Raw genomic sequence first — 26,061 nt, forward strand, 5'->3', positions numbered from 1 at the left:
TTCCCAAAATGTCAAACTATTCCTTCAATGTCTCATTGATGCCATAAGAGACACTCATTTTCAAACATCTCAATTTGGACCACACCACTTTCCCTTTCAGTATCAGACGAGTGAAGCATGGGGAGTGGAGAGGAAGCGGCCAGCTGAATAGCTGGATGCCAGCCTGTGTTGATAGATAAGAACCTGTCCTTGTTACTATCCAGAGCTGGAGGCCGGAGAAAACAATCAGCGTCGGCCGTAATTAGGCCTCATGTCTCACAGAGGGACACAGCTGTTATCTGTCCTCTGCTGACGTGCACCATGCCTGAAGGGATTCTCTCAAGTTGTAAATAGAAACGAGCGAAGATGTGAAATATGCTCAACAGGGGAAGGTTGTGATGGACATTTTAATTGTATTCCTCATTCGAAGTAACAATAGCTCTCAGTTTGGCGGTTTGATAAGAGGCTTTTACTTGTATAGAAAATGATCATCGTCACGTCAGTGCGAGTCATTTCACACACGCATGTGTATGCAAAAGGTTCAGTGGTCACTATGATTTACCATCCGAGAAGAGAGGATGGGAGCCCGTATCTGCCCATCACAGCAGTGACAGTAAAGGACTGATGACACTGGGAGCCAAATACGAAGTCTGAAAGCCGCAAGAAAGACCAAACCAGTCACAGGGTCTCTGATGCGTTTCCCACCCAGGCTGCAGCTTCCTGGAAGACCTGTGCAAGCGACTGCATAGCTCGAGTCAGCTCTTGCAGTATGTCTGCGCTCACAACCAGACTCATCACCACAGATAAACCCAACGACTGTCATGGTCACGCACGCACACCACAAGGGCTGAGGGTCCTTTATTTTTAGAGAAAATGACCTGCTCTTCCAAAACCTGATGAGATCACACAAACCACTGCTGTGAGCTGGAAGTGTCAAAATACCTTGCAGGAATTTGTAAGTCATGGTTTTGACATCTGTGTTCTTTTAAAACCACGTAACGGGTTCACAAGTATTTCTCAACAGCTCATCACAGAAATGTCATGTCAGCTAAAAATAAGCAGAGCAAAGTTGGAGTTAAAAGGAAACTTTTGACAAAAATGGAAACTTTGTTTCATTTTCACTGTGCTGAGAGACGCACGCAACGCTCAAACATCCACAGATTACACATGAAACAAATGATGTTACTAAACACATCCAGATGTAAATACCTCAGTCAACATGTGGCAAAACAATGCAGAACGTCGATATGCCTCACACAGTCAGCACAACACCAGGAGATGAGTAACAATGATAAACTGCACAGAGGAGAGGGACTTCCACTGAAACGCTGCGTTTAGACTGAGTTCACTCATTACAGCAACTGTCACTGTGGATTTTTCCATTGATGATGACCTAACTGCGAGCTGCCATTACAAAACATTTGCTCAACACTACCACTTTGTTGTTAAATCCCAACTGGGACATCGCTTTGACTACAGCAAAAACAAAAAGGAACCTCAAAAGGAAAGTAATCTCAAGTTTGTGACATGAGAACTAGGTCAGAGTCAAAAGTGGTGCAGAGCAGAAAGCTGCACGATCTCTTACCTTCAGGTGCGCTGCACTGCCGGAGTGGTCAGCCTGAGGAAGTAGCAGATTTTATACACAGAGGAAACCAATCTAGAGCTCGGTTTCCTTCCTTTTTGAGTTCACTATACAGCTGCAATCTGGGGAGGGCCAACAGAGAACCTGCTGGTTGGTTATTTCTCACATTTTGTTGGATACTTTATGCAGAAAGTGTTTCTGTGCAGCCCTGATCTCTTTGTGTAATGGGTAAGGAATAAAGAATACAAGTCACGAGGTCAGTGGAGAAAAGTTTTTATATGAAATTGTGTATCTGACCGTATAGTTGCCATTTCTGAATACTGGAATACATGATTGAGGTGACAAAATCTGTTGAACTTTTCTTATTTTCCTCAAACTACCTGCCAACCTTAATTTCAAGACAGTCGCTGTTAAGAGCAAAGAAAAAAAGACTGAACAGAAATTGCGTTGATCCCAGAACACACACCCACACAAACACTCATGGCTGAATAATTGATTACTGATACTGGGGACAGACAGCTCTCCTCATCTCCAGCATCAACTAAATACTGAAGTTCAGCAGCGGTTGTTCAACCAACAGCTGCACCTGACAGTTCTGCAGCTTTACCTGCAGAATTTCATTAGAAGCAAAATGACCATGAAGAGATGCAAAATGACCAAAAAAAAGACATAAATGGCTACAATGAGACAAAAAAAATGTAAAAAAAAGGCGTGAAAGAACTTTAAAGTGAAAACAAGCACAGAATTACACAAATCAACCTTAAAACGAACCACACTGTTTGCAGTAATTTAGTCTCTTTCAGTCTGGGTGTATCGCTCCTATGTAGGAGAGGTGAGAGGCTTGTCATATGTCAGCACCCAGGGGCAAATCTGTCTTATTATCCATCCACGCATACAGTCTACAGACACTCAAAACTGTATAATTATCTCCAAAATGGCATTAACCGAACCAAAAATTCACAAAATACTAAAAACAACATTGGTGACGTATAAAGAAAATACAAAAATAACAACCATAAACATACAATGACATCTGGCAGGCTTCTTTTTGTATTGCAAAACCTATTTCTTAAATTCTCTGGTGCTTTTGAGGCTGCTGCTGGCAGCTGTCCAGATGTGTGCCAGCAGACACAACTGTTTCCAGATTGTCATGTGTTTCTTAATGTGCCCATGCCAATAAAAGCAATTGTCGTATAAATAGATGCGTCTTTCATCAATAATTATTTTCCCTTTTATTTTGTTCCCATCCGAGGAAATACTTTGGAGCCACTCAGCAGATGTGACGCCGTCTTTGGTTCAGTGCTGCAGAGCTCTAAAGCTATAAAATCATCCATAAAAAACAAATATACAGCTATCAGACATTGACTAATTATACACTTTGGGGGGAATCGGACATATCACAAAAAACCCAGATGGAACTTAATGTTGTGCTCAATTTGGTTTGGACACAGGAAACAAGTGAGGCAACCGTTAACTGTGCCCATGTGGACTGAGGCCTGTGGTGCAGACCAATATGGCTTCCATTTGATAATGTCTGAAATTTCACGCAGTCTGCAGCAACGTCTTGAGCCGTAGCGTCTCTTCCACTGATAACCTGTCGTGGTAGAAGCTGAGTCCTGCCAGGAGCTCGATGTCTCGGACTCGTGCCGTGTGAAACTGCAGCCAATCTTCCACCCACGTCACGTCTGACCCGTTCTGAGGGGAAAAATCGAAAAAAGGGAAAAAATAAGAGAGAAAAGAGGAACAAAGAAAACGTACTCATTCGTTGTTGTTTTTTTCCACTGTAGGATCTATCAGCAGGTTTCTACAGAAGTAGGTGTGTAGAAATGCGTAGGAGAGGACTCAGTGGTGTAACTCACAGCACAGCTCTCAGTGTGGTCGGGTCTGTGGGGCAGGATGAAGGACTTGGCCTGCAGGGGACCCTCGCAGTCAACAGGGCCGAAGGTCGAGTTCCCACAGCTGGTCAGGATCACGAAGAAATGTGTCGGGATGGGAGCTTCATTCCTGGAGAAACAAGAGATCTCAGGTTTTTTTAAAAACTGCTGCCTCTTTTATAGAAAGCTCTCGTTTTAACTCACGATGTGAGCTTAATGTATATGACCTCATCTACGGACGACAGGGTCACAACTCCAGGTCTCAAACAAATTACCTGCCGGTTAAGTTAAACCCCTTCAAAAGCATTTTATTTATGACGGCAAACTGAATAAATGTGGGTTTTGGGCTGTTAGTCGGACAAAAAAAGTTATTTCAAAATTTCACTTTGGGCTCGGGGAAGATAGAATTGGGCGTCTTTTTCACTTTTTCTGACTTTTTTGTAAAATAAAAGACACTGACAAAAAAGAATCAAGAAAATAGGCAGATTAATTGCAACTAATTGTTGGATTCAGCCCTAATCGATCGCCTGAAGTATATGCCGCTGACTTACCTTGAGATTGCTTTGAGCGCATCAACGTTTCCATCATAGTCTTCATCAAATATCGGCCCACTCATGACGTTAACTCCGTTCAGCTGTTGTGAATATTTTGGAAGAAGGACATCATGGACATGGATCCAAACAGCTGTGGTTAAGAAAAGTACACACAAGACCCTTTTAGTTCTTCAAAGTTACCAGACAACTGATGAACAAGATATAACGTGTTAATCAGAACCCATCCATAGAGGTTCACACAGTGTGGGCACAGTGATGTGCCACCAGGGGGCAGCATCTGTTCGCCGATTCATATAGAGGCCTCAAACATACACAAACAACAGTACATGGATGGGGGTTTCCTTCCAAAGGGACCTCAAACTAGTGAGAGAGATTTTCCATTTATAGTGTGGGTGGTCCCAGTGGAAACCCGACCAGAGCTGTGTTGTCTGAAACACTCAACTTTTCAATACATTAATCACCCAACACAATCCTCAAGTTACCAAATAACATCGATCATTTCAACACAAAGAACGATTTCATGTGTACTCCCATCTACTGTTTGCACAATCTGGTGAGTCAGACCTTAAAAAGTGAATGTTATTGTGAAGAAAGCTTCAGTGCCTGGAGTCAGACGGCACGAGGATAAACTCTTGAAATGTTCCTCTAGCAAAACCTTTTGATTGTGCTTTAGATAAAGAGCAAAGTACAGTAGTCCCATATAATCACAGTGTTTAGATCTTTGGACTCCTGTTCTGTGTATTTAAGAACCAAAAGTATGGCATGTTTTTAAGAAAAAGTACAATATTGAGCAATAAAAATGGCTCATGGGACAACCTACAATACCTGCATTTGGAAAACAAGAGTACACAAAACAGAGCCTGACATGATGTCTGGTTGTGATCCAGAGTATTTCTTCACTTCACTAGTTAGTTTAATTGTTCAGCTCTCATTCAGCTCAAACGCTCCCATTCAGTTGGCAAATTAACCATTCTGACGTCTCTGGAATTCAATATTTAACTCGTGCATCAGCATGATTCCCACCTACAGCTTTGGGTGCAGCTAGAAAACCAGGAGCAGATATTTGGAAGAGTGACTCACCTTTAAATGCAGGGAACATTGGGGCCATGTTGCTCGTGATTAGAGAGTCTGTCTCGGGTCCGTTGGCACTCAGATCTAAAGAGAGAAAATGAGAAGAGAAGTAAAATTGTATGTGTTTGCAATTTAGGTCTGGAATTAAAACGTTAACTGTATGTTGTAAAAGTCTGACATACACAGTGAAAAGCAGTAATAAAGAACTAACTGGCTGAGACAGATACTTCACATATTGGTGGAGATAAATACAAAGAGGTAAAGTCATTTACAGCTTTTCATGATGCATTAATCTGCCTAATTTTGTTCAATCAATTTTTTTTATTCCTTTTCTCTAAATATGTAAAACTTCACATCACAATAATTCCCGGCCAACCGACTTATCGATTAAGCAAGTCACAGCTCAAGCTTCATTTAACTGCACAAATCAGAGCCATGAGGGAAATAAAATGTCTAATTTTGGTAAGACCAACTTTCTCACAGCTGTTTCAGAGCTTTTACTTCTCTCTTTCAGTCAGTCACTTCCCTTTGTGGAGCTACCTGACACCTGAATTTCATTACAAATACAGTGAATCTACAGTGTCGCAATAAGGGGGGGATGGGACACTCTTTACTGGAGCAGACAAAAAGCATGGGTGCATTTTTACATGAGAATGTGGCTCAGAAACACGTCAACTTGAATTCAACACACGACTGGGGATGGCGTTCTATGACCCCCTCCACTACTTACATACTCACACACACACACACACACACACACACACACTCACTGGGGGGATGCAGCAGGCCGAAGGACAGAGTGGAGTTGTTTCTGTAGCGCAGACACAGCTGGCTGGTGGCCGGTGGGATGCGTACGTCAGCACGAACACACTCCTCCAACTCTGGGCTCAGGGGTCGGACTCTGGTCTGAGAGAGGGGTTCAGTCAGTGGTTGGCAGTTTGGAGCGGGACACTTGCGTGTTGCACAAGATCACTTGGCTTGGTTTTGCTTTGTCAGTGTCAGTGAGGACACTGCGCTGTTTCTGTTTGCAGAGCTTTCTAAAGATAATCTCAGCTCACTGCCCTCTCCTGTCATAGAAGAAAATGTTGAATTTTCTTTATTTTAGGGCTCATCATTTCCAAGAGGTTTCCAGGTAAGGACGATACAACTTGCTGCTCATTATAGGTAAAGCAGTAAGACTGTTCACTTTGTAAACCTACAGTTAATTACCTCATATTTCAATTAACTGCTAAAGTAACGTAAAGAAACTCAGCAAATAGCAAGTCAGCTGTTCCTTTTGCTAAATGCTAACATCAGCGTGCTAACAGCTTGCAATGAAAGTATATATTTACCATGTTCACCATCTTAATTTAGCATGTTAACACACTAACATTTACTAATTAGCAGGAAACACAAGGTAGCCTATAGCTGACACTGGTAGGAATGCCATTAGTTTTGCAGGTATTTGGTCATATACCAAAATAGGCTACTGGACGGATTGAGAGTTTTGACCAATTGATAGTGCTAAATGAAAGGTCATATGTTCACCTAATGCATTAGGATTCATGCTCTGAGGATCAGGAATGGCCGTAAAAAAATAATAATGGCAATCCATCCAATTGTTGTGACATTTCACTCTGGACCGAAGTGGTGGACCAATAGTAACAGTCAAGCTGCTAGCATGGCTAAAAATGAAACATTTGTTTACAGGCGAGCATACAATTCAAAATCAATGTTGAATAAATCTATAACAGTATAACAGTTTATATAGCTCGTTATTGGAAACGTATGTGAAAATATAAGGAGAATCTGTGATCAGCATTGTGTCTGATTACAGGCAGAAATATAAAGCATAAAAAGCCGTGCATATATTACAATATCCTATATGTGCGGGAATAGAAATGTAGCATGGCCTCACGCTTTTCAATGATTAATTGATTTTATAGTGGGTAAATTAGCTTGAAGCTAGCGTCATATGGAGTTGTTAACTTTGACAAACTGTGAAATTGAAGTTTTCCGTGGGTGTACAAGTGGGTTGAGCAAAATACAGATAAAAAAAAACAATCCAAACCATGATTCTTTCAAGACAACATGAACACAGAGAATAAAGTACAACCATATTCAGCTTGAACTATGTTTGGGTAAAGCCAGAATGAAAACACATCCTCACTAGCTCCATCATTCAGACAGAATAGTACAACAGTGTAAACACTCCCGGGAATGTATCACTCTGCCTGAAGTCATGATTTACACTAAACCTCAACCGCATAATGAGAAAGACAAGAAGTGTTTGAGACAACATGAGCGCAGAAGATGAGTAACAGCTGCTTAGAGAAGGGATTCAGAAACTCAAAAACAATCTCCTGCCATGCATCAACCACAGATGAAATACAGCCGGAACCACTCATCTGTACAGGCTCCAAACAGGGGACTCACCAGAGGCTGGATGGTGTACGACACCCACAGGGGCATGAGGCGGTCTTTGCTGTATCCGCTGAGGTAGTTGGATTGGTGGAGGAGACAAAAGGTGGCGCCTGGTTGGACGACTCGAGGGGTACCAAAGGGTTGGTGGAGGCGACGTAAAGTGGCTTTGACACCTAAAAAGGGAAAATGGATAAACATCACACGAAGTTTTCTGACAAAAAATTAAAGGAAAAACAAAACAATACTCACTGGTACTAGTTGTCACGAGATCCCTGTTCATATTGGTCTCCTAAAAGTAAATTCTTGTCAGTATGTGGTAAATACATTAAAATCGACACTTTCACCATTCAGTGTATAAAGCCTGTGACGTTTTAAAATATATATTATATATTATATAATATATTATAAGACTATATATATTTGAACGGGCTCAAGCACATGGAGAGGGAAACATTAACTGTAACACCAAAAATGTTTTTTTACAATTCATCCTGAGGGGATAATGAATGTGTGTATTTCTGTATTTCTACTGATAGAAGTTGAGACATTTACACCGGATAAGTGAAAACTAAGTGGCATTTATCCTCTGGGAACATCAGTATCTTCATCACATTTCATGGTAATACATCCAATAGTTTTTGAGATAGTTCAGTCGGGATCAAAGTGGTGGACTAATCTAACAGACAAGCACTGCCGTGACCTCAATAACTTGTTGGCACATACCGCTGCCTTGTTCTGGGATGTACAGGTGCAATTCAGATCGTTTGCAGGGACTGGGTCACTGGCCTCACAGGGGGTGTCATGGGAGAGCTGCGCTGGGTGGAATGGCAGGTGGACGGGATTCTTCAGAAGGTGGTTCAGACTGCCATGAGTGCCGTTGTTTGGAGAGGGACGAATACCGAGAAGATCTAGAGGAGAAAGAGAGGAAAAACTGTTAATTTTGATCACACACACTGGACGTAACACAGCATGTCAGCAATATTTTTGACATTCTTTTCATAAATTCGGCCAATTTAAAATAATATTTAATGATATAATCATACAGTAGAGATGAGGGATCACACAGATTTCAAACTACTATATTTAAGCGAAACAAAGGAAGAAAGTGGCCTTCATAAAAGGTTTCTTCATATCATATAGAGTGCTAACAGACAGTAACAAATGTCCATTGAATATATATATATATATCGGGCTTTTTCTCCCTTTTTGTAAGACATACGTAATCATATTATCTGAACAAATTACTTGTAAGGGAAAATGTGTACAATGAACATCATCTGTCTGTTGCTAACATGTTAACTACTAGATTTTGGAGAGCTTCTGTACTTACTTTGACCTTAATACGTTCCCTACTTAACTGTAGTTGTGAGCAAATATAGTTTGTCCATGTCGTACATGTTTTGTGTGTTACTGTTTGGTTTAAACACCTGGGCTAAACCGTGGATCTTCATCTGATTGTGTCAGTTCCTCTTTTTTTTAAGAAATCTGGTTGATGTGGCCGCTCTTTATTTCCTGCTTCTCTCACGGAAAGTCGGTGGCTACTATGGGGACTAGCTCATTCTACTCAGAAGAGTCTTAGTTATACCCAAGTTATGCAATTCCAAGACTGTTTAGGGAACCCAATATGCAGTAATATTAAAATACACAATTTTTAGAGTAGGCGGAAAAAAAATACACATTTAAACTGTTTGCAAAATATGTGGGATTATCATAAAGTGGGCATGTCTGTAAAGGGGAAACTCGTTGGTAAATATAGAACCCATTTTCATTCACATAGTCAAAGTATTCCTTCAAATACTAAAATAAAAGACTAAAGAAGAAGCTACAGGAAGTGAGGATAAAGTAGAGTTCCCTTACCACACACGAGGTTATATATTTCAATGTTTTCAAAAGGAGGCACAACAGTGTTTGCTTTCAATCCTGGACCGTAGCCGATGAAGATCGCCTGGAAAAAGTAGATACACGTTAACATATTGACATGTATGCATTTATTTGGAGACATTTGAAAATGAGAGAGTACAGTGAACTATCCAAACAAAACCATTGGGACCGCAAAGGGAAGCTTAATTTAAACTCTTTCTGTAAATAACACAATGTCAAACACGTGTTAATATTTGACATGAACTAAAGCAGTAAAATGACCTTACACACAACCCTGAACAGTCTTCTAGGAAACATGTTGGCTGGGTGGGTTTGGGGATATTTGCAGGTGACTAAACTCTATTTTCAGCACACTTTTCTTTGCTGTGTGTAGATATTTTTTATGAACGCACAGATCTTTTTCTCAGAGAAGTCAGCACCTTGTCAGCTAATTAACCAGGTCAAAGTCCAGAGGAAACCACGGACGGAAACATACACTCAAGTCTTGTGATGACTAACATGAAGGTGGGCAGACACAAACGCATTTCACAATTAAACCAACTCTATCCACAGCAGAGAATGTGAAGGTGGAGAGCAACTTCTCAAAACAACTGTAGTTACTGTGCTTGAGTAGAGCTTTAGAGCTCCACAGTATTTTTGGGTTTGTCTTGCGTATTTTACTTTGGTGTCTTTTATTTAGACTCAACATTAACTCCTAAATCGTGTGACAACAGTGGACCAAATGTAACTGAAGCAGAAACACTTGTCTGTTTTCTGAAGGCCAGTTCAAGCTCTAAAACATTCTATAAGTTAAAAAGTAAAAGTTTGGGCCTTCCAGACTCCCTTATTTCTCAGGATACAGGATATCGTGATGAACACGTATCATGATGGATGCACACACAGTTCTGTCGTTCCTCTGACCTGCATGTTGGGGAAGAGGTTATCTGAGCCGTGGAATCCACCGGCGCAGTACTTGAGTTCCTGTTGATTACTGTCGGAATAGAATAGAAACATTTTGTCTGAGGAGTTCAAATAAACACAAAGTCAGAGAGAAATGAAGGGTGGAAGCTACAAAAACGCTGATGGTTCTTGGCATGTGTTTTCATCTCATATTCAATTTCAATTTCATGGTCAGACGAGTCTATATAAGCTAAAGAGCGAGCCATATCGCACTGCAACTGTATTAAAGTGGACCGAATTCTTCAGCTTGAAACAATTTTCCATGATTACATGGCTGCTCTCCATCAAACGAGTCGTACAACTCTTCTTCAACATACTGTCCCTCATTCATTATAAATGATGGCAAACACTAATTACTCTAAATGCTTCAACTTCTGTGTGGCCAAAGGAAACTTTTTTCCCCCCCCATCAGCAGACATTTACATTCGTGAACATACTCTGGTAAATTCCACTGCACATAAACTAAATCAACGTAACTAAATCTTACGTTGTACTGTCCATTCCATGTTAACTCTGTGAGATGCGATGACAAGCACCACGGCTTTATATTTATATTATTTAAACTTTGTATTTTAGTCTTTTACCAAGCTAAAGGAATACAGTCGTAGGTCATTTGTTTTCTAGCTTTGTCTTTACATTTTAAGATTGACATTAAATTAGATGTACGGTAAAGGTAGTTTTGCATCCCTGCTGCACTTTAAATTCTCAAATGCTTTTTACGTCACAGAGTTTGGCAACCATAAAACAAAAGGGGCTAATTAAAATGTTCTCCCTGACTGTCTTTTCTTTCTTGCAGGCCCTCCTTGCCCAAGGTAGTGACAGAGTCATTGCATTTTCTGCTATGAAAATAATAATAAAAATCTGCTGGATCAGCCCTTTTGGCTATTTTTATGCTACAGATAGCAGTTTGGAGAATGTTTTTTATCTATTTTTGAAGGAACAGAGGAAAACTAAACGTGTGTAAAATCATATTAGCTCAAAGGTCCACAGGCCTTTGAATTTTCAACCACTTCTAATGTTCTTCTTCAGTGAATGGAGCTGACTCAAGGCTGGAAGTGCTTCTCCAGGCTGCATGTAGGCGAATATGCACAAGGTTTGTTTGGAGATGTTTGTGTGGCTTTTTCTTTTGTACTTGTACAACTGCATATTGTTTTTTTCATTTTTCAATAATGAGAGCATCAGCAGGCAGAATTTGGCAAGTACATTCTGTGGCGTCATTCATTCCAAGTCCTCAGCCATGTCGGGAAACCGGACATGAACTGATTTCTTCCAGCATGCCGTGTTTGGGCCAAAGCTGAGTCGGGTCAAACCGTGTTGGTTTGAAGAGACCTACCTCGGTCTGCATGACACATTGTTGAGATTTTGGAGAAACTACAGTTAGGCTACTCCCTTTTCCGTGTTGGTTTGAAGAGACATATAAGTGTGTTTTGGCAGAATCTTTATATCAGCTGGTGTCAGGGACTTTAAGTCACGTGATAACATGCATTTGTATAAGGTCAAAAAGCTCAAACTAACAAACTTCAAAGGAGTTTGACTGATTCAATGTTTACTCCCCAACACCACATGCTTTCCAAAAGTTGTCCTCTTTTCAGCTTCTTTATTCCATTCTTGACAAAGTGTATTGACCTTACACAGTGAAATCTATGGACTGATTGGTGACTTACAGCGCACCCTGCCACCCATTCTTCATGTAGAGGTGTCCTCTCTCTATGCGTTTGTTGTTAGCAAAGTGCATCCTTTTGGGGAGATTTTCTTTGAGGTACGGCCTCATTGGCTGGTCATCGGTCCTGCACTTCAGAATAGACACAGCAGAGGAGAATCAACACACAGCACAGGGAGAATGGGATTGTTTGACGAGAGGTCAAGCAAGCAGATAATTTTTCATTGTTCTTATCAACACAAAAGTCAAATTTGGAATACTTCGCATACCGACAGGTTCTTCATCAGACCCTCATAGTCAACTGAGGAGTAAAACACAGGGACAAGGTCAGCCACACTGGTTACAGACAAACTGACACTGAGCGATGCTGCAAAGCTGTGAAGAAGGGGAAGATGGGTGCTATCAACAGGAACTCACAGGAAAAGAAATCCTCTGGGAGGCGACTTGGTCGGATGCGAGGAGCCGCGCCTTGGATGACAGCAAAGCCATCAGTTTTGTTCAAGTAGGTTGACACATATGCTGCCTTTTCACATGAAGCCTCCTCCATGCCTGTAAAAAATGAATAAATTTGTCCTCAGTTTTTTTATTCTTATATATGGTGAAGATTTGTGTTTTAATTTGTAAAGACTTGACAAATCTAGCTATGATTGCATGAAATATGTGAAGTTTGAGCACCAAAATCCATGACTCTACTGTATGTGCATGATTTCTTTTGTTTTTGCTGCTGTTGTTCAACTTGAATGTTCTTTCTCTGTCGGGACATAAAGGTTGATCTAGTGAGAAATGCAGTTACTTTGTCAGTTTCCCGGTTTAACAGCCTTTAAAATGTATTTTATTTGTGTGATATGTGAACACTGATGACTCCTTCTTGTTTCTTGTCCTTGATGGCTTGCTGCAAACTAATAACTAGGACATCACAACAAAATGCATATCTTCTCTTGGAAATTATGTCTTTGGTGAAGATAACTGGGCGTCGCCCCTAAACCACATTGATTCCCGCCCAGTAAACATCTGGTCTCCAGATGTCCAGAAACACTTCTCTTCACAAAATATCCTGCTAACATACCACTGAGAACAGTTTTCACCAGTTTACTCCCAGATAACACTAATTTTTCATCAGATTTCTCGCTAACATGGAACTGTATTTTTCTCATGTACCAGGTGCAGTCACTCAACCAAGTCAAACATTTGAAGAAGACACGAAGTCTCTAAAGTCCGCCTCACTGGCACACAGGCTTTTCAACGATGCTACGTCTTACTACTGTGTAACCACAGGTATTTAGGAGAGATGACCTGAGTTTGTGTGGAAGCAAATGCACAGCTTTAAATGAAACACAAGGGACGGAAAATACGACTTCCTCTGAATTGCTTGGGTTTGTAAAAAAAAATTATCATTGTACATTTTAAAGAATTTATGGAATTTTACCTGAAAGACGGACTTCACTTCTCTATTAATGATTGTCTGGTCAACTTTTTGACCAAATTGTAATTAACCAATTGTAAAATTGCACTATAGACTGTATCACAGCTGTGTGGTTATCTCACCGTGGTCTGATACGATGATGATGTTGACACAGTGGTGCAGGTCTCTCTGAGTCAGGCCATCCATCAGCATGCCCACAATCTTGTCCACATTTTCCAAGGCCTGAAGGACCTGAAGGCACAACAGCATTTAAAGCTTTCACAGATTTCACGCGTCACTCCGGCAGGTGAACAATATTCAGGGAAGTCCATCGTGAAAACATCTCAAGAATAACTTCATTCAGCAAATAAATAATTATCAGATTCAATGGACTAAAATGGCTTCGTCAGCATGGTTCACAACCTTGATTTTGTCCTGCTATTGTTTCCAAAGATAAAGAATGAACCTCATATATGTACTTGTTCCGTCTCGTCTGTTGTTCTTTAAGGTAATCAACAACCAGCTTATAGTTGCAGGTTTAATGTTTAGCGACAGACTAACCTGGCTGCTCGCTGGTCCATAACTATGTCCTGATGAGTCAGGTTCCTCCAGGTACAAAGTGTAGAAGTCAGGTCTAAAATTACGAAGGTAACAGTTAAGTGAGACGTTCAGTGGGTTTTGATGGCGACTCACAACATAATATGTTTTAATGATGATGGAGAACATTGTGATACCTTTCTGCCTGAGGTAAACTGAGCCATTCAAACAGCGTCGACACTCTCTGCTCAAAAGTAATGCTCCTGTTCACAAAAAAAAACACATTATCTATGAACACATTAAAACACCACTACGGTATGCCATTAATATTCTTGTCATGAATTTAGAATTGTCCGAAATTTAGAACAAAATGGCATCGCTCTTACCTGTCATACGACTTGTATAAGTCTGGGAAAGTGCCATTGATTCTTACATCTGAGCCAGGCCAGAAGAAGGTTCCTGCTTTTAGTTTCTGACGCATGGCAGTGATCCAGAGCTGAGAAGAGGGGAGGGGAGGAGAGGAGAGGAGGAGAGAAGAGGAGAGGAGAGGAGTTAAAAGAAGAGGAAAACAATAGAAAGGAGACGGAAGGGAAGAAAGGAAAAGGAAAGAAAAGGAGAAGAGATGAGAGGAAAGAAGAGGTTATGAAAGGAAAGGAGATGAGATGAGATGAGGAGAGGAGATGAAAGCAGACGGAAAGGGGAAAAGGAAAAGGAAAGAGAAGAGATGAAAAAAAGGAGAGGAAAATAAAAATAAAATAAAGAATTCAAAACAAGGGGAGATGAGTGTCATCTGGGTTCATGAATAATTCAGTGAGACTAAAATGTATACAGACTATTACCTCATTTGTTCATCTCAGTACATCTCAAGTTTAGTCTATTAGGATAAAAGTGTAATCCCTCACAGCCCAACCAAGACTGATGAAAATCTAACTGCATATGTTGATGTTAAATCAATACCTAGAGACTGATCTGCAGGTAGAAGTGTTTAGTTTACGGAGCAGACTTGTAAACATGCTTTGGCAGATGCACTTAGTTGAATTGGTTCATTATGAATGAATTAATTCCAGGAGTCATCACTCATTTATTTCTCCTTCACTCCTGGAAAGTCATACGGCTGCTGCATGGAGTATTTTCTAGAGGAGCGGCCTGTCACACAGTTGAGGAATGAGATTTAAAAGACCTCTCATTGAAACGGGAACCACAAAGCGTCTAAACAAGCTGTCATTTTGCCCCAGCAGAATCCATAATTATATCAAGAAACTCATTACTGCACCTGGGGGAGCGGAGTCTCAGCTATGAAGATCTGAGCACAGTGCTTCATATTTCTTACACAAGGTAAGTGCCTTCTCCTGATTCATGTCAGGTTGACCACTAAATCAGGTCGTGTTAACTTCTATATGTTACAGAAAATACTGTCTGGCTCAGAATCTCCATGAACTGCCCTGCTGTGGCCCTGATCAATGGAAACTTAATTCCCCTATGGGGGTGGGTATTAAGTTAGTTTTGGGACCAATATTCACTGAACAGTGAATTTCCACCTTTGCACACAATATCAAGGTTGCACTTACTGGCTCTCCTTGGTACCATTTTGGGTTAGTTTTCTCTTCAGATCTCAAGCTGAAGAAAGCGTTTTGGGTCACATCGTACATCTTGTTGTCCACAATCCCATGAGATTCAGGATAAAGACCCTGTAGAAAAAAAACAAGTCACGGTAAGCGGTTTCTATTCTGTAGCGGCGGGGATTTCTTTTTACGTTTTAGATATCAAATGTATGAGATGCTAGTAAAACCACCAAAGAGACATTTCTCCTCTAAATTTCTCAGATGGTTTTGTTTAAATAACTGTTAGAGAATCAAGGATTTAAAACTCACAAACAGAGATGATAGAATACAATGAATACAAATGTGTTTTTCATCGTTCCTGCCCAATCAATTATTTTACAACCCTTCAGACTCTTTGATGTGGGCCTGACCCCATAGGTTGAGAACCACCACAATGATTTCCATTGTACAAAGTATTTAGCATCTCCCACCAAAGAGACATTTCCTCTCTAAACTTCTTATTGTTTGTTGAAGTAATTGACCGAGGGCAAAAGAGATGAAATTATCAAATATTTCACAAAACAATTCCTTGAAATGAATATAAATTTGTGGAGCAGAACTTTGTTTTTTCTTCTTTCGTGTCCTATTAATCATCTCACGACTCCCCAGATTTATCTTGTGACCCTGTGAAAATGAATGCAGCCGGGGAAGGCACCTGTGGATGAAGCCACCCTTGAAACAGCTGGAGAGCATTTCAATACAATTCAGTAAATATTCATATATTTATATTCATATATATATATACACAGTATAGTATATATATAGGTGACAGGAGCCTGTAAAGTGAGTACTCTTTAATCCTTAACTGGAAGTGAATATTGCTGCATTCTTCTGTTTTGAAAGCAGGACTTTTATGAGTTTTTCCTCCACCGCTGACAAAACAAGTCAGACAAAACAACACGTCCAATAAATCAACCCCTGACCCAGTGACCTGACCAGAAAAGACTCACAGTCACAATGCTGTAGTGGTTGGGAAAGGTCTTCGTGGGATAAACAGGCCTCATGTATGGCGTCGTTGTTCCGTCATTTCCTGCAACACAGTAAAGTCCAGTCACACCGGGATGCTTAGTAAACCACGAAGAGCTGTGGAGTCAACAATGTCGGTGACTTACGTAACTTGTTGATGACAGGAAGGTGGCTGCTGTGCTCTTTCAGGTACTCCGCCCTGAAACCGTCCAAGGACACCAGGATGAGAGGAGACCTGGAGAAACTGTGTGGGAAGACCGAGAGGAAGAAAGATGCTTTAAGTGGACACTGAGGTGCTTTTGTGAATGGGAAACGGAATAATTACTCAGCAGGAGACATGGATATCTTTGGCACCAGGAGTGTAGCAGTAGTGTTGTACAGTAGGTCTGTGTAGAGAGTACAAAGCAGGTCTTTGACTGGACAGGCAAGAGGAAAAAAAGTGACCTCACAGACCACACAAACACACAGAGGAGGAGAACAGGAAGAGAAATGTGACTAAGAGACGTTTGTTGTTCCCCAAAGCAAGGCATCGCCCTTATATTGGGAGCACTACAGTAATTTAATTATCTGCAAGAGTTACAGGTTAATGCTTTAAAACGTGTGATTATTATACAGATATCAAAATATTGCAGCTACATAGGGCTAGGAGGTATTAAATATCAACCAGAAGTATCAGATTGTGTCAAGTAATGCAGGATGTTGTTAAATGATGTGTCATGTGACACATGCTGTCACTAACATAAAAAAAACTGTAGGACAGCATGTGTCATGTAAATGATAATAAACCATTCCAATAATGTATATCTAATTGGACCATGAAATCAGGAATTAATTAAAGATTTTACAAATGAATTATTAATACTATAATATTACACAATAATTAAAACAATTAACATGTTGAAACTGCTGATTGAACATTGAAAACATGTTCAATCAGCAGTTTTGAGAAGAGCTTCCTCTTTGCGTGTTAAGTTTTCATAAAATAAAAGTGTGGTTTACCAACAGAAACAACATAGACAAACCCAAGACAATGAGTGCCTTTGAGATAAACATACAGACAACATTCATTTGCTTAAAGATACTTTCAAACCCAAAAATAGCTTTGATGGAGCCACAGGTTTTCTTTTCCATATAGTATAATGAGTCTGTCTGGGGTTACTCCCTTACCAAAGCAGGAACACACAAACATGTGACCACACACTCATACGCACGCACGCACGCACATACACTCACTAACACATGCCTGATTACTCAGAGTCATTAGCCTGGTTTCCATAAAAAACTGTTACTTTCTTTTTTTTTCCACCGTCAATAAAAAAAAGAATCATGTGTTTGGGTCACTGCTAAAAGACAGACAGTGACAGCAAAGTGACAGAAAAGCCTTTCTATTTTTCTCTGTGGTCACAGTTTAATTTCCACTAAGAACTGCCTACTGGGAACAACGGGCTCCACTCAGGAAAACTGTGGGAGTTACAGATGAAAAGCTTCATTCTCAGCACCAAAACATGCTGAGAGATATTGCACAGAGGAGCAGAGAAGCTGCTGTAATCCAAACTAGGCCAGCTGAGATTTGAGGTGTTGTTTTCTATTAAAACCACATCAGTTCACCAGCAGAACAAGAGTATTGTATTACCCAGGTGGACACTGTGGCTGTTGAATTCCCTCATCTGCTGCCTGCAGCCAGAGCTCACCTTCAGCTGGAAAAGAGGAGTGTTCAGTCAGTAAAAAGAGGCACATTATTATAGAGTAACACAATACTGAGAGACCAGACTTAAAAAAGACTAAAGAACCAGACTGTTGGAAGAAAAAGTGCGTTAGGACTGAGCCGAGAAATCTTATAACCCCCTAAAAACTATCTATCTTGAGGTTGTTTTAGTTTTAACCTTTATTTTACCAGGACGTTTTCCCATTGAGATTCAAAATGTCTTTTGCAAGGGAGCCATGGCCAAGACGGCAGCAGAAAAGTTTCAAAAAACAGACTTAAAACAAAACAGCAAAAGAGTTAAGAAACTACAGAAGAATAAGAGAGAAAACAAGTTTTTACATTAACAGCATATGCCAAGCTCTGCGAACCACATGCATATGTTGCGTAAGATCATAAATGGATAACAACACAGACAGACTCCACGAACAAAGACTACACACTCGACCGTAACATTATTACATCAGATTTTGTGCTGGAGGGGATTGTAAAACAGCTTTTCTTAATAGAGGTGTGATCATTTAGCTCGTGACCACATCATATTTATATCAATTGAGGCCATACATTCATGTGAAGCAAGAGACCTCACTATCTTTGACTCATTTCATTTACATAATCTGAGAACCTACAACGCCTACAACAGCAGTCGCACATATTTACACATCCAGCAGACACAACAACATTAGCATTCATCTGGAGTCATGTTTCTGACAACATTACAAATGTAAATCCAATATTTACTCTTCTTTTAGCTCTCCACCGAGAACACATCTGGCTCTCTAGCTGCCAAATACTCCGCTCTGTTCACTAGCTAGGTGTTAACCGCGTCAGCCTGCAGAGTCAGGTGACATCTCTTCTCTCTTCCTATAAAACCTGAATGATATTTTTTGATGACTCAGCTCTAACGGTTACATAAATGTGATGATAAATGTGTGACTCGGGGTGATTAGCTGACCCAACCTATCGTATATAACAACACCTGATCATTAGCTGTGTGAGGAGCTTTCAGAGCAATATCGTGTGCTTGGATTTCACCAGACAACGCCTCTGATTACATTTCCAAAGAACGAGGTTTAAATTATACATTTAATCTCTCTCCTCCTCCTCGTGATATAACAACGTGGGTGAAGAGTGAACAGTTTACACAGTCGACAGCTCGCTATATTAAGATGTATTCAAAACGAACACTAAATCTGGGATGTAAACAGAGGATGATGTCTTTGGTGAGGAAAGAAATGTCAAGAGTCACATAAATAAGACTCGTGTTTCTCATTTTGGTGTTCAAATAAAGTGTGATTTTAAAGTAAATCTTCAAGTATTTGTCAAGCACTTGTAACACAGGTATAATATACAAATGGAATGTATCCTGTATTATTTTCTCCGGAGCATTTGGAAACAAACTATGTACTGCTCAAGGTCATTCCCACAGTAAGATTCCTGTTAGCAGGAAGCTTTGGACCACCTCTTTCACCTTTACAGCAACTGTCCTCCCAAAACAGTCTGTCAAGTCTGCTGCTAACTGGACAAATGACAGAGGGAGTCTTAGCGTGTCGGTGAGAAAGCCCCTCCTCGCTGCCTCTCGAGGCCAGCAGTGTGGTTTGGACCGAACACAGGGATGCTCCGTCTCAGGAGACAAGTTGCTGTGGTCTGTAATCCACGGGAAAACCCACTCTCAGCATTTCATACTGTGAGCCTCTAGGAAGAAGTAGAGTCCTGGGTTATTTTCACTTCTTTTAATCTGCGTCCAAAGGCCTTACCAAGAAAGCAGCGTTACGAAAGATGTAGACGTTCCAACAAAGCTGCATATATGTGGAAAATGGCAAAATAAGAGTCTGGGTGAGGGCAGAGTCAAGATTTATTCTTCCCAAATGGCTTTCATGTCAGCGGGGTGGGAAATATAAGTTAAAGAGGACTGCCACAGCAGAGGGCACACCCCGCCCAGGGCTGGCGGCAGTTGCCCACAGCCACCACCGCTGCTCCCCGGAATGGAAGAGGCGTGTTTCGGCAAAGCGGTTTGCAACAGAGTATACTGCACCGCTGCCCACGTATAACCAGAGGGAATCTATAGCTGCAGAAGACATGCCAACCTCGGGTGAACATTCCTGTCTCGCTTTAAATGTGTGTTTATGACGCGTCTTGCAACAGTGGCAAAACTTGGATTGCACCACCCTGATAGAAACACATCCTGTGAACAAATTATATGCAGTCTCAGTACATTCGCCTCTGTATCACCTCTGGCTCACAGTGACGGGACAAGAAATCTTATCTGTAAGAACAGCAATATTTGCGAATGGGGGCTCAACAGTTTGTTCCCATTTCTTGGAGCAGCACTGCACAGATTTTACAAATTAAAGCCCATATTTGTATAAATTATTATCTTTTCAATAATTTTATTGGCAGTTTTTTTGTCTTGTAAAAAATAAGATATAAGCCTTATGGAAAGTGCTTTCTACTATCCACTGATCAGATCAATTAGTTAGTTTAATTTATTTTTAATTCAACAGGAAGACATTTAACAGCAGAGTGCTCCACAACAACATCACCAACAATCAAGAATTAAATACAACGAAATGCGTGTGACACACATTCATAATAGGGTCACTGCTGTGTGTCAAACTGGCCTTAAAAACACCACAAGGGGGGCGCCGAACTCAGAACTGTAAAACATCTTAATAACTACAAATCATATTGTGTATCCTTGAAGTCTAAAGAATGGGTTGATTGCATTCCTTAAGTTAGACTAACTAACATTTGCTAAACCATTCATTTTCAAAACGGAATCAAAAACATGCTCCAGCTGTGAAATGAAGACAGTGCTTACCTTTTCCATCACTGCTCTTTCTCCGTGACAGCACCACAGCCAGAATGACCACCAGTAAGCACAGCAGCAGAACCTTCAATCCAGAGAACAAATGTCAGGATGTTTGTTGAAGTTCCTGAAGATAACAGTTCGTAAATAACATGTAGCGGAAATATCAACAAACATAACCAAAGATGTTTCGATTTAATTCTTTGGATTTCAACATGATATTTTGCATGATACTGTGTTGGAAACGGTTTATTCTACTGGCACTCTAGACACACTCTAGTGTCAGCGACATGCCTTGTGACCATAATATAAACGCGCTGCAACCGACTTCTGGCTCCCTGACAGAAGCCATAAATCAGCACATTTTGGATAAACAACAACAGTAAGTGTGCTCCAACTGTTTTTTTTTATATCCATCCTCGCATTGTTGTCTAGGGATGGACAATGTTTGTTGTTTGGTCCACCACTTTGGTCCAGACTGAAATCTCAACAGCTGTTGGATGATTTGCCATAAAATTCAGTGTGAAAATTCATGTTCCCCACAGGATGAATCCTACAAACTTTGGTGATCCTCTGACTTTTCCTCTAGCACCACGATGAGAATACAATCGTGTTTTTTAGTGAAATGTCTCAAGAACTATGTATGGACTGGCGAGAAATTGTATTCAGACATTCATGCTTCTGAGATCTACCGACTTGTCAAAATGTAGTCCAATATTTTGGTCTATGACGAAATACCTACAAACTAATGTAATTCCCATAATCCTCAGCTGTACTTTACTTGGCTTTACTAATGCTAACATGCTAATCTGAGATGCTGACCATGGGAAACATTACCCGCTAAACATCTGCATGTTAGCATTGTCATTGTGAGCATCTTAGCATGCTGATGTTAGCGTTTAGCTCAAAGCACTGTGGCTCACAGAGCTGCTAACAATACTTTTAGTATTATTAACTTTATTTGTCCAATATTTGATTCATTCATTTTTTTACTTGTTTTTTCGGTGAGAGTTCATCTTTATTCAAGATGGAATGAGGGTCTTGCAGCCCTGAGCGAGGGAGGGACTGTTGTTTATTGCTTTAACACTGCCCAGTGTAACCTAAGCATTTCCGGCTTCCCCCGTACACCATCTACAACGGTCCAAATGTAATCAGTAATTGAAAAGTGAAAGAAGGAAGTAAGTTTAGCTGCTTTCTATCAAATGCTCGACTCATATCGGCCCAGAGATGGCTGCTCACTGGGGGCGAAGGGTTTGTAATTTGAGGGCCGTTTCAAAGAAGTCTGTTTATTTAGAGAAGTGGGTGTTCAGCGGCTGCTTACTTTGAAGCCCCCTGACACCTACACCAGGCCTGCAGCGGTTTACATGGTTGTTTAATTAGTGTGGAGTTTGTAAGCAGTATTTTCAAAAAGTGTTTAATCAATCTAACCATCTTGTGACCCCTCAGCTTTATCCTGGCACCACTTACTGGGGCCCGACCAGAAGGAGCTACAAGTGGAACTGTAATTGCTTCCTCATCACATGACATCCTCCTCTCCTCTCTCTCTACACAACAATATTGCATTATGTCTATTCTTTGTATAAATAAATAAATGTTTCCAGCTATACACTACCTATGTTTGCATGCACGCAAATACTGAGTTTCATCTGATTTTCCAAGAAATTTTGAGTTAGTATGTACTTGTTATTATCAATCAAACGTAATTGTGCATCACAATATCTCGATATATGATTTCATGATGATAAAATACCACTGAAAGACGCTAAATTATCATATTGAATTTATTGCCCAGCCCAAATTAAAGTTTATGTATCGTTAAGCTTATTTACCTTTTCTGTCCTTATCTTTTCACCAGTGTTGAAAAATATGTTTTCACTTAAAATGTAGAGTATAAATCCTTTTTATCCAATGCCGACAACTTTATCTTTGTTCCGTTTCCAAAACTAAGACTTAAAATAAAGCTAAATAAGACGCATAAATCCAACAGACACTCACTTGTAGGAGGATGTTAAACCAGCGTTGATATACACAGGGAACAAGTTATGTTGTGGCTTATTTGTCCTTGTTTTAAGACAAATACAACCCTCTGACTGAACAATATATTATACATGCTGTACTCATTCATGACCTTTAATTGAATCATTCTCAGATCTGTAGCAGTCAGTCTTAAAAGCAGGATTGTGGGAACCATCACTCATGAGTAATCCATTTAGTATAATTCACATACACAAGAATTCCTAGATGGGTATGAAAATATGCGGCTATGTGTGCGTGCAGTCTGGGTTTGTGCACTTACTTTCTCCAGCTAAAGATGTAGAGGGAGAGGGAGAAAGGGAGAGGCCTGGATTGGACAAGACTCTTGGGAAAGACGTGGTTTTCGTGGGTTGTGAAAGTAAACAGTCTGTCTGGTGGAAACCTACTTGTCTGATACCTTGAGTTTTGTCTATACAGTAAAGACATGATTAGACTGTTGGGAGTCCACATGAAACTGCGACAGCACAACAAAGTCCACAAGACGGAAAAAAGCATAAAAACTGTCTCCGACGAGTCTGAAAAACGAATGAGTAGTCCTAATGTTTGAGTAAAAATAGCCGTGCTTTCTATCCTTAGTGCTAAGATGTTGCAAACATCCTTTTGCAAGATCTTAAACAACACTGCAGTACATCAAGAACCAGTATCACAATTACAAACAGCTGTACAGGGGCTGATGTATGACAGGAAAGAGTATATTATCGTCTAGACTTTGCCACATGTGTATTTCATCAGTACCAAGCAGCTGGAAATACTAGTGCCTGTGGTTTTAGCTAGAGTTTACGAGTAAATAGTTTAAAAAGGTGTGTTACCTGTCAGCTGATCAATCCTTTATTATCATTCTTTTACTGTAAAATAACATGTTTTTTTCTGATATAGCCCTGACCACAGCCAAATAAAGGCAGCGTCTAGTACATATAATAACATTTTTATTATGGTTTTAGTCTCCATGTAAAGCCTCAAATGTATCCCAGATTTAGTTTCTCTGTAGAGTATTTGTGCTTTGTCTCAATGTGTCAAGGAGCTGTGGACAATAAAGGCTGCTATTGTCTCGGAGTCTTTTCCTCTGTAATAAGAATAACATCCACAAACAAAATAAGTCATTCTACTTTCCAAGCAGATTCTCCTCCATAAGCTAGATAGAGACAGCGAGTGAGAATACTGACTTTCAGAAGCAGTATTTGCAGATTTGAGCAGATTAGTTGGTAATGTAAATAACTTCTAGTTGCAGCTCTAAAACTTCTTCAATTAAAAAACAACACCTCTCCATTCACTGTTCCCTCCCCTGACACCCCTCTAAATCCCTGAAATAGTGAACTATTGCATTGCTCTCAAACTGTCAGCTTAAACTTTAGTCTTTTGGATCACGATCAGTACTGTAAAGGTCCTTTCCTGTTGAATAATAATACATGTGGATCTTCTCCACCTGTCGAGACACTTCTGGCCTCTGTCTCTTTGCACTAGGGTGAAAACATTTGGTGTGCACATTCACACTGGCAGCACTGACAGTCTCGACTCTTTGGCGGCTGTGGATTATACGAAGAGTAAACATTGTGGAAATGTAGACCTGAGACTGTGTGTTTTTGATTCCTGGTGATTAATGATTCATTTTGTCTATAAAATGTAAAAAAAGAAAATGTGTAAAAGCTTCCCATCCAAACCACATCAACATCTTCAAATGTCTCGTTTGGTATAACCACGTCCAAAACCCAAAGATTTGAAGTGTGCAATCATACTTAACTAAGAAAAGCATCACATTCTCTACTTAAAGAAACTGGTTAACAGAAAATATTTTGCACTTTTTCAATATTTTTGATGGAAAAATGACTGAAACAATTAATCAACTATCAAAATAGTTGCTGACCTTATTTTTTGTTGTTGATCGGCTAATCTTTCCAGCTCTAACAACCACTGTGAACTCAGAATCTACTTGAGTTTATGGACACATTTCTAGTTTATAGACACATTTTATGGTCCAACAGTAACACTGTAACGCCTTTTAAAGATACAAATATCACTTAGATGACTAGATAAAGTGTATTGAGCACAACTCAGACGCACTTTATTAAAGTTGTTTTTGGTAATAAAGTAAAAAGGTGCAGCAAGACACAATTTCTGACATAAAAGCTCTTTTAAAAAAAATCAAATAAACTGTGATATTTTACTGTAAGAGTGTGAAAGTGACAACATGTGGCCTCCAATTATTGTTTGTAGTGAAGAGTTAGGTGGTCAGACATGGAGGTTTTAGCTCCGTTGAACGTACCCCAGTGATGATTTTACAGTGGTTATTCCTCTTCTTTCCCCGTTCAGCGTTAGTCCTTTGGCTCTCCAGCTCCGGTGGCCCAAACAAAGGCGCAGCCTGTCCCGCCGAGGGGTCCACTCCTTTGGTTACTTCCATGCTGCTGAGCGCTGCAAACTCCTGCCAGTGTGTTGAAGGAGGGACTGTGGTGCAGGCAGAGCTTCACCCCTGGTTGAGGAGTGTATATATGTGCTGCCGTGTGGGATGTGAACCCTCTCTGCTCAAGTGTAGCACCGCCTTGCTTCTTGACGTCTCCCGAGTTTACAAAGCAGCAGCATGCGATTGATCTAAGAGAGAGAGAGAGAGAGAGAGAGAGAGAGAGAGAGAGAGTCAGTGGCTGCGGAGCCGACCTCAACGGTCTGCTATTTTGGCTCAAGTGTCATTTTTTCCAGTGATTTCTGTTCTCCAGTAACTTTAATCAGATGCTCGGAACCCTTTAGAAGGGAGTTGGAGCCACAATAGAGAAAGGAAATAAATATACACCAACTCATTCCGGATATTTGTGCCTCAAAAGTGTTAATCACATTTGATTTCTGAGCTGCAAGATGATATCAAAGTCAGTTAAAATCAATCAAACCGCTGCTGAGGAACTTCCACATCAACGCACTGTGGAGGGACTGAATGCTAGCGCCATCTTGTGGTCAGACTGGAGTGTTGCGCTCTATGTCCTAATCATTTTCATAGATCAAGAAGTCTTGGACAGTTGAGTTGCATTAAAAAACGAATAAAGCACAATCTGAACTGCATAACTCTTCAGCAGGGAAGGTTCAC

The 26,061-nt window shown here is 40.4% G+C and overlaps 1 protein-coding gene across 1 annotated transcript; it reads right to left on the minus strand.

Moving 5' to 3' along the window:
• Nucleotides 1-1,441: 1,441 nt before the first annotated feature.
• On the minus strand, nucleotides 1,442-25,389 carry enpp1 (ectonucleotide pyrophosphatase/phosphodiesterase 1). The gene is made up of 23 exons (XM_076084157.1): nucleotides 25,255-25,389; nucleotides 20,973-21,045; nucleotides 18,083-18,146; nucleotides 16,596-16,693; nucleotides 16,434-16,513; nucleotides 15,451-15,570; nucleotides 14,269-14,378; nucleotides 14,080-14,145; nucleotides 13,907-13,979; nucleotides 13,489-13,597; nucleotides 12,361-12,492; nucleotides 12,213-12,244; nucleotides 11,948-12,075; nucleotides 10,245-10,314; nucleotides 9,321-9,408; nucleotides 8,187-8,371; nucleotides 7,713-7,752; nucleotides 7,476-7,636; nucleotides 5,831-5,966; nucleotides 5,070-5,144; nucleotides 3,987-4,119; nucleotides 3,421-3,565; nucleotides 1,442-3,256 (listed from the first exon to the last, which is right to left on the minus strand). The coding sequence occupies exons 1-23, from the start codon at nucleotides 25,387-25,389 to the stop codon at nucleotides 3,104-3,106; spliced, it is 2,406 nt and encodes an 801-aa protein (XP_075940272.1). The 3' UTR covers nucleotides 1,442-3,103.
• Nucleotides 25,390-26,061: the final 672 nt, after the last annotated feature.

Source organism: Anarhichas minor, unplaced genomic scaffold, assembly GCF_050575085.1.
Source record: "Anarhichas minor isolate MPS153535 unplaced genomic scaffold, ASM5057508v1 ptg000136l, whole genome shotgun sequence".
Taxonomy (NCBI): domain Eukaryota; kingdom Metazoa; phylum Chordata; class Actinopteri; order Perciformes; family Anarhichadidae; genus Anarhichas; species Anarhichas minor.

Bases quoted from the DNA above. Each gene is read 5' to 3' on its own strand.
- enpp1 (XM_076084157.1), bottom strand. From the start codon at position 25,389: ATGGAAGTAACCAAAGGAGTGGACCCCTCGGCGGGACAGGCTGCGCCT. The intron at 10,315-11,947 runs GTAAGTCACCAA...CTATTCCGACAG, and splicing joins AATGGGTGGCAGGGTGCGCT to TAATCAACAGGAACTCAAGT. The intron at 4,120-5,069 runs GTGAGTCACTCT...TCTTAACCACAG, and splicing joins AATGTTCCCTGCATTTAAAG to CTGTTTGGATCCATGTCCAT.